At 37.4% G+C, this 16,578-nt stretch overlaps 1 protein-coding gene across 2 annotated transcripts in view; it reads right to left on the bottom strand.

Moving 5' to 3' along the window:
• The window catches only part of LOC149072929 (src substrate cortactin-like), a 76,521-nt gene that overhangs the window by 38,017 nt on the left and 21,926 nt on the right, over positions 1-16,578 (bottom strand). For both annotated transcript variants that reach the window (XM_089247082.1, XM_089247083.1), the window contains exons 4-7: positions 12,803-12,932; positions 7,613-7,723; positions 6,008-6,062; positions 2,528-2,749 (exon numbers count right to left, since the gene is read on the bottom strand). In XM_089247082.1, coding sequence (XP_089103208.1) covers positions 2,528-2,749; positions 6,008-6,062; positions 7,613-7,723; positions 12,803-12,932 — 518 coding nt within the window. The remainder of the gene's footprint in view (positions 1-2,527; positions 2,750-6,007; positions 6,063-7,612; positions 7,724-12,802; positions 12,933-16,578) is intronic.

Here is a 16,578-nt window from a genome sequence, read left to right as displayed (position 1 = left end):
TGGTACATGCATGAGAGATCCATCACTTCATCTACCGTCAACTTCTAGACATTTTCCACCACTAGTTCTTGAATGTCATCCTCATGCACCTCTAGTCTATGGTCTTCCCCAAACACACAATCTCTTTGACAAGTAGTGGCTCCTGCTCATGAGCTAGCCCCCTCAAAGTCACGTTCAATAATGCAATCAGCCCACAGTTTTCTCCAAGTAGAATTGAGAAAAACCTTAAAAAACCTTCAAGAGCATATACCACATGGCTGCAAAGCTACATCTAGTTTTGTATCGTAAATATTCACACTCGCACGTGTGTTAATTTTCCGAGTGAGGCACGCTTATCGGAGACTGCAGGGGAAAATATTACCCACAATTCCATAACATGTGTGTGGGTGAAAGCAAAAAACCATCAGCTCAACTGTGATAATGTGAAAATAAATAAACAAAGCACAAAATTTTTGCTAGTAATGCGAATCATTGCTCATTAACCGAGTCAAAATTTGTTCAAAATTTTTGTTTGTTCACCAAACCGCTCGTTAACCGAAGTTCCACTGCAATAGAATGAAACATTCTTTTACACAATGTAGATGCAAAATAAAAACAATATTAGATATTTTGAACAAAACCTTTTATTAGTAGAATATATTATTTGGAAAGCCCTCTCTCATTACAAACTTCAAAAGCAAGCACAGAAGATCACATAAACAACATCAGGGTTCCCACTCAAAAAATTAGAAAAAGTTGGACTAAAAGTAGGATGAAGAAGTGCCCCTCTTCGACACCACAATCATAGAATAAGTAAAGAAAATCGCTAAAAAAAATTTTTATTTAACAAAAAAACTTTTTTTTTTCATAGCATTATTTCAGTATCCTATAAAATTGACTCAAGCCAAATCAAAATGACAGAAATGACTTAGTTATAAAAACAATTTTTGGTCAAAACACAAATAATTCTTTTGTCTATTGTAATATTTATTACATTCCTTTTTTAGTCTTTCACAGTCCAGTTTGTCAACTCTCTTCAACAGTGCACAGCAAATTATGAAGGCATGTAAGTGTTTTTAAGAATGACGCTCTTTCAAGATCACTTCGAAAGCACAGTGAAAAATTTTTAAATTACAAAGTCTAATGTAAAGGTGAACTGGATGGTTTTACTATATCACCCATATTTTTTTTTAAAGGAATTTTTTAAATATTTTTTTACATTCAGTTTTATTCAATGCCAGTGAAACCATTTCTAGTTCTTTACTGAGCATTGTATATATTGTTTAAGCCTCTTCATGCCTTAAAAATATACAAGACAACTGAATGCTATTAGGTAGCATCAGAATCGCCAAACTTAGAATAGACCCATGTATCCAATTGTTTTGCAATGCAAACTATTGTTTCACCTATACACAAAATGTGCACCATAATTTTGAATGATGAATGTTAGTTACTATACAAGACCATGAAATAGCAAATACAAAATTATTTTTCCATCCAGCCAGACGTTTTTAATGACAGCTGCTTCACTTGTTGAACCCCCAAACGAAGCAAATGAAAAATTAATAAACCAAATGGTCCACATACACCACCTAAATAACCTTAAAAACGATACAATTTCTGCTTTGGCAGAATCATTAATTCCAATCTACAACATTTGGCAATATATCGATGATTCCCTGCTCAATTAAAATCAGTTACATGAATTTTGTTGATAGGAATTGGTAAAAAAAGGACAAAATCGAGAAAGTAGGACATTTTATCAAAAAGTAGGATGAGTGGGAGCCCTGCAACATATTTAGTACATAAAAAAATCACTTAATGAAATTTGAACAAAGAAATTAGATTTGAGTAATATTATCACCAAACCCATATATGCATTTTCCAATTCGACTTTCCAATATTGACTTGTGAGTGAAACCTGATTAATGTTCTATCATAAATATGTAGAGTATACAGGGTGCATAGGTAACAGTGCGTATGACATTTTACTGGTGAACTGTTGGTCCTAGAGGCATACTTCCAATTAGAAAAAGTATTCAAATGACATGTAGTACTCAGATATGTCATTCCTATTGCAAGGGGTTGTATAGCTATTAAAATAAAAAAAATAACTTTTTATACTGTCCTTGTGTGCCCAAAAACCCAATTAGAAAGTTTTTTCCCTGTATGTCCTGATGCCAACTAAAAATTTCAACGTTTCTAAATGTAACGTTCACAGAGATATTAGAATTTTAAAAAAAAATGATGAAAAGTTAACCACATTTTAATGCAGACAGACATGACCGCCTAGAGAGACCATCTTGGGATGGTTTACATTTTAATGCAGTAGAATTTGGTCAACTCGAACTTTGTTAATTCGAATTTTGGATAATTCAAACTTATACAAACTTCCCTTTAGAATCCAACACAAGGTTTTAACCTTTCCTTTTTAAAAATTTGGATCTGATCTTATCATTTTTTTAATAGGTTTGTACACTTTTAAACTTGAAAATAATTTTACTATAAATTTACATACATAAACATTTATTTTTAGAACAGAAATTACCTCTTTGAGAAGGATGTTTCTCTGTCTTTTCATGATATTCCCATCCAACAGCAGATTTGTCTTGTCTGTCTTTATCTACACCAAATTTTCCTCCAAATCCTTTGGCGTAATCTTTCTGTGATTCATGTTTTTCTGTCTTTTCTACATGGTCCCATCCTACAGCATTCTTGTCAACACGATCAGTTTGAACCCCATACTTTCCTCCAAATCCAGAAGCATAGTCTGTAAATAAGCAGAAATTTGTTTTAAATAATTGTATCACAAACATGTAAGTAATCGCTCTATATACAGTAGACTCACAAATCCGGCACATATCAAACCAGGGTGTGCCGTATTATCAAAATCGCCAGATTACTAGAAGCAAGATGTAAAAGCCTATTGGAATAACACAGTAGATGCTGCTTGTTAGAACTGCCGATAATGTTATTCTTCAGGTATTGTTACCTAAAGAACCGGTCTACCTATTTGGAATAGTGATTATTTGACTAACTTAAAACCTATTATATCACTACACAAGAAAATTATAAGGCTAATTTTTAATGACTATTATAGTCCTTCCATCACTCTCTTCAAAAATATAGAAATCCTACCACTTACATACTTATATTTTTATAAATCCCTGTTTGCTTCTCTTTAAATGTCAATACTCCCTGCCATTAATATCCACTCAATCTTCTGCTAGGCGTAAAACCACATATTCTTTTCTAATTATTCACAAAAAAATTAAAAAAATTCATTTCTCTTACCTAATAGCTAAGTTTTATAACCCCCTTCCCATTGAAATTAAGAATGCTTCCTCTCTTGCAAGAGGACTGGGTTCAATTCCCAGCTGAGATCAATAGACTTTTCTTTCCAAGTTCATCTTGGCATTATATCTAGAAAAAAGTATTTCCTTTATTTATGCTATTATTGTGTCATGCAATCAATTTGAAGAAACCCTTCTTGTTCTGTCATGGGATTTGACAAAATTCTTGCTAAACTGTTGGATCGCTGCATTCCGTCATCAAATATTGCACACCAGGACCCAACCTTTTGACAGGATGTCACCATAGACACTCTGTAAATAGCTATGTATATCTGTCACTGTAACATTATGATCTGGGATCTCTTACAAAAATATCTCAATTTTCATTTAATCTTGTTTAGGCCCCAGGGTTCGTTGGCTACCGGAAACCACCAAAGGCTTATGCTGGTGATCCAGTTCGCTTGGTCTGATGGTCGGGGGGTGGGGTCTCCTGGCTGTCGGATGAGAATGGGGCCAGAGATCGGGCTGCCAATGTCCCATATAAATTCCGCTTTACATCCATGTCAGAGATCCCACAATAGCTCGTCTAGTTACCTTCTCTTTCCCTCTGGGGGATTCCCGTGGCTCGTCAGTGGGAACCGCGTCGAGTCATCGTCGTCAAACTCAGTATCTAATTAATTGTGCAATATATTAGTGTAAGTTAATGTAAATGTTCAGCAAAGTGTTATATAAACGTGCAATATAATTTTACCTCTACGCTGTCTGTGGGTCCTAGGACCATCTCACGGTCTATAATGTCATGAGCTTATACAATGTGCAATAGGCCTAAGAGTTGTGGATCCTGGCCAGATCTCCAATTTGTTATGTTTGGTTGACAGATTCAATATTATATTTTTTACAATATTTCCTTTTCTCTCATGAAGTTATGTAAATTAGATGCAAGCTCAATACCGCATCTTCGATCTTGTGATTGGTTCTGTCATAAAGCATTGTGGGAACACTCTTGTATAAAAACTAGATGGAGATGTGCACAATCACGACTTACTCTACTACTTCCTGTCTTCATCACTAAGGCGTCGCGCCCTATTGAGGTGTGAGCCAGATCGTCTCTCAGACAGAACAATGTGTTAAAATTGGAAAAGTGTGCCCCTGGCACCTCACCCGTCTCATCGTTTGACTTCATGTGATGATCCAGTCTTCTGTGGATTGGTTAGTGGCCAGACCGGCTACCCTTGGACGTCTGCCTCCAGTTTCTTAAGCAGTGGCTGACCTGTAGCCTCAACGTATGTTTTGAGACACCAAACCCGTCTGAACCTGGCGTTGCATCACACACTTTCCACACGCCTAATAATTTGATATCATTCCAGAACACATCTCACTGCCAACTCACATCTCACTGAATTTCCAATTCAACTATGTGTGAGCACATGTGTCTGCTGTCGCTCTTCTCCAGCACTAAGCACATGTGCACCTTAACCTCTGCTCTGGATCCTTTCATCATGTATTCAGGTAGCCTGAAAATATGTATATCTTTCAGTTTGGACCCAATATGGTCGTTCTCTTTATTTAAGTTTATCCCTGGAAAAAACCCATTTATGAAACATCCCTTACAGTATAGCGGATTGAGGTTGGCATTGATATTTACCTGCCTAATAAAAAAGAATGGAAAATGAATCTCTCCTTTTTTTAAAATCAGGGCTGCCTCGAGGGGCATGATTTGGGATCTTCCAGGCATAAAAATACTTGGTGATAGTGAAATCTAGTGCTATAATTTTTCATATTATGTAAACTGACAGGCTAATGCTCCCAGTCTCTCAAGAGAGTCACAGAACTTCACTTTGCCCAAGAGATCATGATGCTTGTTTAAAATATGTTTGTATACAAACTTTGTGTAAGGGGCCATTGAAGTATTATGTAAGCAAATTTTTAGCCATTTTTGCCCCTCCCCCCCTTGTCAGCAAAATTTCGTTATCAGCTATGCCCCTCTGAATTCAACTCATATTTTCATAAAGTATGGTTGATGACGTAAGCATTATCCAAATCCCCCTTCCCCCCCCCCTTGTCATCAAAAGTCAGCAAATCGAAAAGCCCCTTCCCCCCCATCGATGATGACGTAATACTTGAACAGCCCCTAATAACTTAATTAGCAATATGGTGATGTACCCCCTGAGAACAGGGTGAATCACCATATATGTGCGTGTTTGTTTCTTTCACTGAAAATACATCAGAGAATTGAAAAATCAAAAAAAAATATTTAGGTGCCAGCAGCATTTCCTAGGAGCCAAGCATGATTTTTTTCTCATGAAAAACATTCCTAATTTTTTTTCTTTTATTTTTCTAGCACTTAATGGCTTCTTTTTGAAAGACACACTGTAAAAAAAAATCAGAAAACTTTGTGTCATCTTTGGACTTCAATTTAGCAATCACATGCAGAAAATTTTAGGCCCCAATAGTGATTTTTTAGTTGCCATGGAGACCTGGGATTTTCCAAGCCCTGGAATGCACTAGCACACACACCATATACAGTTAGAAAACTTTGTATCTATAAAATGAACTAACAAAACATTACTCATGTCAGAATGTGTTTTACATATGGAGACCCGACTGTAATTTTACAAATTTGCTTTTTCCATTAAAAATTTTTGTTATTTCCTATAAAATTTTTGTTATAAATAGAAGTTTGTTACATACAGATTCTACAGTAAATATAAGTTGTTTAGAAGACTTTTTCTCACCTTTCTGAGAAGCATGTTTGTCAACTTTTTCATGATGATCCCAGCCAAGAGCAGACTATATCAGAATAAAATTTTTGAAAATGAAATAAAATTCAAATTTAAAAAATTGCACATAAAAAATTAATTTTTTTGAAAGCCGTGAAAAGTGATAAATTAATGCAAACATGTGAATGTTTTTTGAACTGAAGAGCGATCGTAAGTTTGAGTATTCACTAGGCCTTTTTCCAATTCCAGTACTTAACATCATCAGAGAATGTTTTCTTTTCTTAAAACTTTGACATTGATTTCATTTGGACCCAGCATGTATTTATACATCGTCAAGTCGATGTGCATATATATAAAGCAGAGAGTACTCCAAATGCTTAGCTCACTCATTGTCATCCATTGCTAGATGTAGGTCTCTTAAATTTATCCATTTTCCTCCATCTGATACTTTTTAGTCATCCAATGACAATTCCAGAGAGTTCTCTTTGTTTATAGTTTCAAGGATTACTGTTACACTTAGACTTATGGGTAGGTGGTTTCATAGAACCTAGCACTGCGACCAAAGGTCTATTACAAAGGATTACTGTTTCCCAAAGCCTTCTCAGAAGGCTTTTTGCCAAACCTTTCTGTTTGCATCTTGCTCACGCCCTTACACAAGAAAGGTTGTCTGGCATGGTATAGAGATCTTTGGCCCTTGACCAAATTTCCCAAGTTCTCTTTTGTGACGAGTCTTGATTCAGTCTAGACACTGATTCTTGACATTTATTCTAGAAAGAACCTAGGATCCTATACGATTCTTTCAACATAAGGTTAAGGGGTTTACTATGGCGGCAAAGATGGCTTGGTCTGTGTAGGCATCATATCTTATATCCAGAAAAATTGTTTTATGCAGTCTGAGCATGAACAAAATGGTCTGGAAGTGATACAATAAGATGCTAGAAGGTTTTTGTCATCTGGCAGTTGAATGGTTAGCATACTGGTCTTTAGCTGTGCAGGTCTGGGTTTGAATCCCGGTTTACAGCATAGAGGTGTACTAAAACTAACCTTTCACTAGTCGGATCACATACAGCAAAATGTAAAGATTTAGTTATTATTGTTTTTGCATTCAGCTAGCTACAAGTAGATTGCAGTTCATTCAATAGCTGCTTGAAAGTATGTGGCGGAAGATCTATAGAGAAAACATTGATGATTGAGTTATAATACCATCTCAGGGATATTTCAAACTGCTTAGTTTCACACATTCTATGATGCTTGGCTTGAAAGCTGACACAATTGTGCATTTTCTTATATCTAATAAATAGCTTGTTTTATTTGTGACAGTAATGATAGATACATTTTCAAAATGCTTGCATATTATCTTACATTTGCACCAAGCCAGCTTGACTTGCCTTGTCTTGTCTTATTTTACTAGCTACACCCAGTTGATGTCAAAAATAGGAAGTGGTCAGAATAATGTGACTCAATTGTGTACATATAATATACCCAACTATTATAAAAAAAAAATAAACTTTCATTTATGAACATAAAAATTAATGGAAATGTTAGTAGGGTCAGTGGAATCGGTATACAAATAAAAGTTAGACTTAATAATATAACTTCTATATGGTATATTGAACAAACCTTGTCCTGACGATCAGATTGCACACCATACTTTCCACCAAAGCCTTTCACTGCATCTACCTGTGACCCATGCTTTTCTACTTGTGCTATGTAATCATGACCTACAGCAGACTGTTAAGATCAAATTAATAAATATGCATTAAATCAATAGTGGGGTATTTAGCAAATTTGTGATCTGAGCTTGTTATTGAATTGATCACTATTTAAAATATTAACAAAAGCATAGTAACATGCATGTATTGAATATTAAATAACCAAGGAAACAAACTATAATCTATAGTTCATTCATAATATTTTCTGTCCTCGTGTAAACAAACCGCTGTGCCAATTTTTGATTTTTCACTCTGCATCCTTTATCTCTATTGGTTGTAATTTTACCCGCCCCTTCACATTACATGTTAAGGAACACATGAATTTTTTCCTCAAATGTGCGATAGGAAAATTCTTTTATAATGAATTTACAGAGATAAAATTTTTTTCACTGTTTACCAAATTTTGTTGATATAAAAACAGTTGATAACACTAAAATAGAAAGAGGCATATATCAAGAAAAAAAATTGATAGACATTCTGTCATTATAATGCCACCTCAGTAAGAATTGAGATGACGGGGCTCTGACCCAGGGGCCTGGGACAATTCTTGTCATTTTCGTTTTTCCCGACCACAACTTTGCTATAGAGGGCCTACCAAAGATCCCAGCCTAGAGAGAATTGCTGCAGGATATGGGGGGCCATGGTCATTATAAAAGCTTGTGAGACTTTATTTTATTTTTGATCCTATCTCACATATTCCCAAGAGATCCACATGATCTATCCAGAGAACGGCAGATACTGAGAAATCCTCAACTCATTTTTTCTAATTACTTTTGTTTTCCTCAAAATTCTACAATTTAGTTTCTGAGCTAATTTACACCAAATGATTTTTCTGGAACCAACATGCTATCAATTATAACATAAAACAAATTATGAATAACTTATTGTTGCATTGCCGTTTTTTTATTTTTCTTGCGAGTCTGTATATTTGAATATTTCATAATTTTTCACGGGCTGTAGCAGTTCCAGTTGGATGAGGGAGTTCTCCAGTACTTTTTTTCTTTACTTCAACCTGTTGTTGATATCTTGTTTCTGCCGTGACAACTTCGGTTTCTTATCCTTGCGTGTGCCCCGAGTTATGGCCCCAACATTCAGCAGCAGGGGACTATGGACTGGAATCTTTAGTGGATGATTTTCACAATGATGCTGACTGGATCAAAAATGAGTAGTATGCTTTTGAATCAGGTTTTCAAAACTTTACTTTTATGTCTCGTAATAATCATTAGAGTTTTTCAACTCGCTGCCTTCCGTGAAACCAACATCACTCTGCCTCCTACCCTTCCCAGCAAGCTGCTGAAGCAGAACTGCGAGTTCTTTGGAAATGCGCATATTCACCACGATAAGTGACCCCCATTCAGTGTATGTCAAAGCGCGTGGGCAAGAAAAAAAAATCTTGTTAACAGCAACAAATCCTTGAATCCCTATTGTTTATAGGAGTCGCCGAGCAGCTGCAAAGAAATGAATTTTCAAATGCCTCTGTCAAGCGAGATCGACAAGCACATTTCATTTATATGTCATCAAACCACGAAGAAGAAAGCACCTCTTGTGAGAACTCTTGAAGAGAAGTATATATCAAATCTCTTTGTGACCAGAAATAATAATAATAAAGAAAAAACCCATGATACTTCTGTTAAAAGAGAGGCAGTAATGTTTGAGTGAGAAAGGCGTATCCTGTGAACACCCACCTTGAAGACATAACAGCAAAAATACTTTGACCAATCTTTAAAAAAAAAAATTCTACCTTCCAGATGACTTTGAAATAATACTGAATAAATAAAAAAATAAAAATTATGAGAAATTTTATGATACGAAGGGCAAACGATCAAAGGACTATATTTTTGCAGTTTTGTACTGTAGAAGAGGTGAAATTTTCAAGTAATTTTGAGTATTGCACACATGCTTTTGTTTACATCAGGACTGAAGTCAGAATGTACAGAGAATAAAGCAGTGGTTCCCAACCTGTGCTCCGCAGAGCTTTGTACACTTTCAATGGGCTCTAAGGTCGCTATGGGAAAATAAATGAATCAGTCAATTCCATGAATAAATATTAAAAAGAGGCCCAAGGCACTCTGTGAGTTGAAAACATTGGGAACTACTGTTTTAAAGCATGGGTGTCCAACTGCCCAACACGCAGACCAAAATAGATCGTTCTTGCAACTCAATCAACACACACAATATAAAGTTAACAAGTACATATTTACAATTTTTTTTGGTTAGATCCAAAGTTTTATGCAATCAAATACAGAAAGAGTAATGAACTCAGCTTGTCATTTTTAAATTAGTATAGTAAGCTTGGCTTCAAGTGTTCTGAATAAGGTCAAAAAACAATTTTGACTTAAAATGCATCTTACTTTACGAAACAAGGGTAAATTTGTGAAAGTCATTAAAATTGTTGGCCACAAAACAATCAATAAATTGAATGAATATGAGGCTTAGTATCATAAGCTGACTTCCAGCTCAGTGTATCAAAGGTATATGAGAAAAGTGTCAGTTACAATCATAGGAGCTGGAATAGCGATCTCAGACTATTCGAGTCTTCCTAGCAAAAAGATATGTTAGCGGGCTAAACACCTACATCCCAATAACTTATGAATATATAATGCAAAACACTCTTCCCTGCACATAACCTTAAATTCTGTATTACTGGATGTACTTCTCTTCCCCCATCAATGTTTCATTGCATCAGACCTAACTTCAGTATAATTCGGCAATCAAGGAGTTAACATTGCAATGCAATATTGGATGGACTCCGATATAATGGAGGACTTTCAATAATGGATTTTGATATTTTTTTAATAATTGATTTAGATATTCATGCAATGCTTGCCATAGACTGGGTTTGAGAAGGATGCGAATCATCTCGGCTCTGCCAAGATTTTCTGGAATTCAATACGAATGTTTCCAGTTATATACAGTGAATTCTCCTGATTCTCTAAAGAAGAGGGAGATTCTTCCAGATTTTTTTTAAAACTATTTACTTATAGTCTGAACAACAAACAATAGCATAGAATGCACACCAATAATTCATAACAATAAACAGTTTTGAATTTGGAAGGAATTAATCTATTTTACATGCATTTTGTGATTCAAATACTTTGTTTTTATTAATGTTTTGATACAGTATATTAATACATCACAGTATGATATTAACGAAGTGCTCTAAGATATATTTTTGATGAATATAGTTAATAGTGGCACTCGATATATTCTGCTTAGTGCTTATATGACTGAAATGCGGCGGAGTTTCGCCAATGCTTGGCATTAAAAGTGTGTCGTGCGTAGATTGACCAAGGACTGTGGTGGAAGTAAATGACAAAGACAAGGTGGTCAACATCGGCAGATTAAAGCTGGCATTTTTGTTGTTAGATGAAGCCGTTCAGGATGACTCACCACGTTTCAGTGACAGTTCTAGTGATAAGAACAAAACTTACATCTCCCGATACGGCCGCAAAAAGTTCGGTTTCGTCTCACAAATGAAGTGTGAGACTGGCAGGGGAGTTCTGTGGCTGAGTTACATCAACGCTTGGCGTTACAAGGGACTCTGCAGATTACGGGTGCCAAACATTGGTGATACTCCGCCACACAAAACTATATTGATGTAGCACAACAGGCAAAATGCCCAACGAGGTGGCTGAGAAAAAGATGCCCATAAAAATATGGATGTCATATATTTCAAAAATACAGCAACCCAATTAAAAATGCAATAAATAAAAATTATAAACTATATACACACATGATAAAAATTATACAATGCCCATAAAGAATACTTATGGTTGTCTTATTCTAAGTATGGATAGCTTCTCGATTTACCCCAACATGTTTATCGTATTTCTTTTTAAACGTGTCAATTGTGTTACAATGTACTACCGGGGGTAAACTATTCCATTTATTAACAACCCTATTAGAGAAAAATTCCCTGCAACACCATAACCTTGCATTGTCCCTCACCAATCGATACTGGTGTCCCCTTGTAAAAGCAGTCGATTGGCGGTGTACTAAAAGTTCATGGTAAATCCTATCGATCCCATTGAAAATTTTGAACACTTCGATCATATCGCCTCGACACCTGCGTTCATCCAATGTAAACATATTCAAAAAATGAAGTCTCTCTTCATAACTCAAGCGTCGTGTGCCAATAAGGACACACGTAGCTCTTCTCTGCAACCCTTCAACCAAGTCTATGTCCCTCTGTAGGTGTGGTCTCCAAAACCTTACAGCATACTCCAGTCCAGGCGAACTAAGCCTTGAAAAAGCGGAAGAATGACTTTAGGAGAACGCGAAGAGACCTTTTTGAAAATGAGACCAAGCATTCTGTTCGCTTTTTTGACCACCGCTGAACAATGTTCAGAAAACTTAAGCCGCTCGTCAATGAGAATTCCCAAATCGGTGACCCTGGTTGCATCCGGGATAGTGACACCCTTCAACTCGTAAGAGAACCGTGGGTTGTTCGAACCAAAATGAGCGACCATGCACTTATCAACGCTAAACGTCATGCTCCATTCATTTGCCCATGCTGCAATCCTGTTTAAGTTGGTCTGGAGCAACTCCCTATCGCTTTGATTCCCGATTACCCCAATTAGCTTCCCATCATTTGCGAATTTGCTAGTAATCCCATCGATAACCTGATCAAGTTTATCGATAAAAAGTGAAAAAAGTATGGGACTAAGGACACTTCCTTGAGGAACTCCACTTGTGACGTCCGTCCAACCAGAAAATTCCCCGTTCACCATAACTCGTTGCGACATATCTCTTAACCACGATTCTATCCAATTTAGCAAGTTGCCCCCAATTTCAATCTCGTGTAAATGCTTCAAGAGTTTACCATGTTGGACCCGATCGAATGCCTTCTGGAAATCAAGGTAAACAAAAAGTCATTGAAAGCACTACACATGCCTACATTGCTCTCTAACCTAGAGCTTCCTATCAAGAGGGGGCCAACTGTCCCCTTACAGCAACAATGGACTACTTTTTCACAAAGAATTAAAGCAACATCAGTTTATTTAGTCTCGATGATATGCTCATTTTTAAACCTCACAATGCTAATAAAATATTAGAATCTACATTCATGTTCATGTCTATATTTATCACATGATAGTACCTTATCCATCCTGTCTTGCTGTAAACCAAATTTTCCTCCATAGCCATATGAAGCTTTGGGTCCAGACTCCAGAATTTTCTTTTTGATTTCAGCATCATCTTTGGCAACTTCGCTTCTCAGTGCATGGATGCTTAGAAATAAATAAACATTCCTACGTTATGTATAAAATATAATTATAATAAATATATATTTAAATAAAAAATATATTTTTATACTTGTATAAAAAAAGAACATTTGACCTTTATTTACTTCACTCTCTTAAATACAAATACCACAACTGGCAAATTGCCCAACTAGATGACTGAAGAAATAATGCCCACAAAAATTATAGATGCCAAATATATATAAAAAATCAGCAGCCCCAAACAAAAGCAATATTCATGACAAAACTAAAACATATGAAAAAAAAAAAATTCTTTTAGAATGTTTGTTATATGTATGTATATATACACTGGTGTAAGAAATTAAGAGAATTTGCAGACTTGGTCGATTATCTCTAGAACTACTGTACCGATTTTAATGAAATTTGATATGTACATACATTGGTACAAAACAAATAACCATTCACTCATTGGAGTCGGAAGGTATGAAACAACGGTTGCAGAATAAACAAAAAAATTGGTTAATAGGGGGTATGGTCCCCTCTTACAGATATACAGGTCTCACAGTGTGATTTCATACTTGAAATAAGGCAGTTTATCATTTTCTGTGGCAATTGGTCCCACTCATTCAGCAACGCTGTTTTCATTCCCTGGATGGTTCCCGGAGGGGAGTTGCGAGTTGCAATTGCCCTCCCCAGAGCGTCCCAGACATGCTCTATAGGGTTAAGGTCTGGAGATCTGGCTGGCCAATCCATCCGGCGAATATCCTCACTCTCTAGAAAATCGTCGAGCAGAAGAGCTCTATGTGGCCTCACGTTATCGTCCATTACAATGAACTCAGGGCCAACTGCATCCCTGAAAAGGCGAACATATGGCCCCAAGACCTTATCCCTATACCTCACACCAGTCACAGTGCCTCTTTCAAAGACATGGAGAGGTGGGCGGCCATCCAACATGATGCCTGCCCAGACCATTAAACCTCCTCCGCCAATAATGGTCGATTTCACGGACATTGGAGGGTAGGTAGCATTTCCCTGGTTCTCTCCATATGAACGTACGGCGAAAATGAGTGCTTAGGCTGAACTGGGACTCATCAGTAAAGAGATCGGTCGCCCATTGATCCATACTTCAATCTCTATGCTCTCTGCACCATGATAAATGGATTCTCCTGTCCGTAGAAGTGAGCGGGACGCAAACAGCAGGTCTTCTTGCAAACAACCCTCTCTCATGAAGTCTTTTGGAAACAGTCACCCTTGATACACGGGTTCCTGTGGCTGCATACAAGTCACGAGAGAGCTGAGAAGCTGTAGCACTCCTGTTATGCCTCGCTATAATCGACAAATGGCGATCTTCTCTGGCCATCGTGGCTCTTGGACAACCTTGTCTAGGCTTTCTCTCGATGGATCCGGTGTCCTGGAACTGTTTTCATAAGTTACACACGACGCTGGGCGTTAAATTGAACTCTCTACAAATCTGGACTTGCTGTCACCTGTGGCTTCGCTGGCATGAATTTGGTAATCTGAAAATTGCACACCGATGATTCCTCCATATAACATTTGAAGGCCTCATGACTCCCTTGAGGGCTGAATTTTCAGAAATTTAGTGGGTATCTACATTATAAAGTAAAAATACTGACCAAATTTCATATTTATAATTTCAGCAGTTTTGGCTCAACATGATTTTTCTAGGTTACCTTTGAACTCCCTTAGAGGTTGAATTAAAAGAAAACCTTAGTGAGTTTTCCATGTAAACTACTGACCAAAGTTCATAATTATAGCTTGAGCGGTTTCGGCTCGATGTGATTTCTCTATGTAACCTTTGGACCCTGTATGTTTTAAGCCATACTTGTGTAAACGCTCAAATATTTGCCTTAGGTGATTTTTGTGCTCTTCAACAGATGATGAATATACGAGGATATCATCTATATATGCATAACAAAAAGATAAACCTCTCAACACCTCATGCATAAAATGCATAAATGTTTGAGGCGCACTTACTAAGCCAAAACAAAGCCTAGTATATTCGAACAGACCCCATGGTGTTGTCACCGCTGTTTTAGGAATATCAGGTTCAAAAATAGGGATCTGATGGTACGCTTTGAAAATGTCTAATTTTGAAAAAATTGACTTACCATGAAGGGCATTGCTGAAATCACTTAGATATGGGATGGGATAGGAATCAAACTCTGTGACAGAATTTAATTTTCGATAACTTCCCACTCGTCGTACAGATGTTTCCGACTTCGGAACAATATGCAATGGTGAAGACCACAAACTTTTTGAAGGACGAATTATTCCTTGTTGTAACAAAAAATCGAATTCCGTCTTCACCTTCTCAAATTGTTGAGGGTGAAGCCGTCTTGGTCGAGAACATATTGGAGGACCTTTAGTCACTATGTGGTGAACTGTGTCGTGCAATGCAGGTTCGCCTATTAAGCATGGATTTGTGATGTCTGGGAATTCAGAAAGAATTTTCTCGTACTGAGATGAGCCCACTGTGGAAATTGAGATATGAGCCGTTTGATGCACTGATCCCAGGGAATGAAGTTATGTGCTAGAGCTAATGAGACGACGCTTTTACAAATCTACCATGAGATTGAAATTGCGCAGAAAATCTGCTCCAATGATAGGGCACGAAACCTTGGCAACGACAAATGTCCATGGAAAATTTTGTCGCAAATCCAGATCTAGGACAATATTTTTGGTACCGTAGGTCGGTATTGACGTCTGGTTTGCTGCGTAGAGACGAAATGTGGAGCAGGGAGTGGTGGAAGCACTAATTTCACTGCCTGTGTCAACAAGATATTTTATTCCCATTTTACGATCATGGATGAACAACCTGCTGGTCTCTGAGCTCATGTTCGCCATGCCAGCTATGACGGAGCTCCTTGGTTTTTTGGTGCACTGAAGTTGCACGGTACAGTGCAGCGCCGAGCATTTTTACCGAAACGATGATGGTATAGTAGCACATTCCGGAGGAATTTTTCTTGTTTCTGGAACTACTACTTCACCAAACACCAACTCTGGCCATATCACTATATTGCAATTTACTGCCATTAGTGAGATGGGTTGGAAGTGAAGGCGCTGTTTGGTGAGCATTGCGATTTGTGCACGCAAGTCATCTTGATCCGGCGGTGGAGAAACAGCACAAACGAATGCATTTTGGCTTATTTCCGCGATTTTGTCAGCCAATTCCGCGAGTTTATCCAGTCAATATTGAGAGGACAGTTTGGATTTGAGTGGGAAGACGTTGCAGCCACAATGTCTTTAAGAAATCATCGGTTAGTCGAGATCCCGAAAGTTGGCGCATTTTCCGTAGCAGCTGTGATGGTTTATCATCTCTGAGTTTAATTTCCGTGAGCAACTTCTTGATTTTGGCCGATTCAGTTTCGGCAAACTCTTGTATCAGCCGGTCCGAAAGAGCCTGGAAATTCCCGGTCTCAGGAAGATTGACGACAAATTCGGCAACCACATGTATGTACTGTTTCTGAGTCAATATTAGCAACGAGAGCAGCGAATTTGGTATCACTTGTAATGCGGCTGAGGAGGAAAGCTTGCTCGCATTGCCTCACCCAGAGAGAAACGTTTGTCTTCCAAAATGGGGGAAGGCGGAGAGCGACACTGGAAACTTGGGGAACGGTATTGTCCCCTTCTGCTGCCATCATCCTGTTGCTTT

This window comes from Pholcus phalangioides, unplaced genomic scaffold (genome assembly GCF_987345545.1).
Source record: "Pholcus phalangioides strain wild (caught in Gottingen) unplaced genomic scaffold, Ppha-v1.0 ptg000017l_1, whole genome shotgun sequence".
NCBI classification, from domain to species: domain Eukaryota; kingdom Metazoa; phylum Arthropoda; class Arachnida; order Araneae; family Pholcidae; genus Pholcus; species Pholcus phalangioides.
Note: the sequence above shows the minus strand (reverse complement) of the source record. Positions and strands in the feature narration are given on the sequence as shown.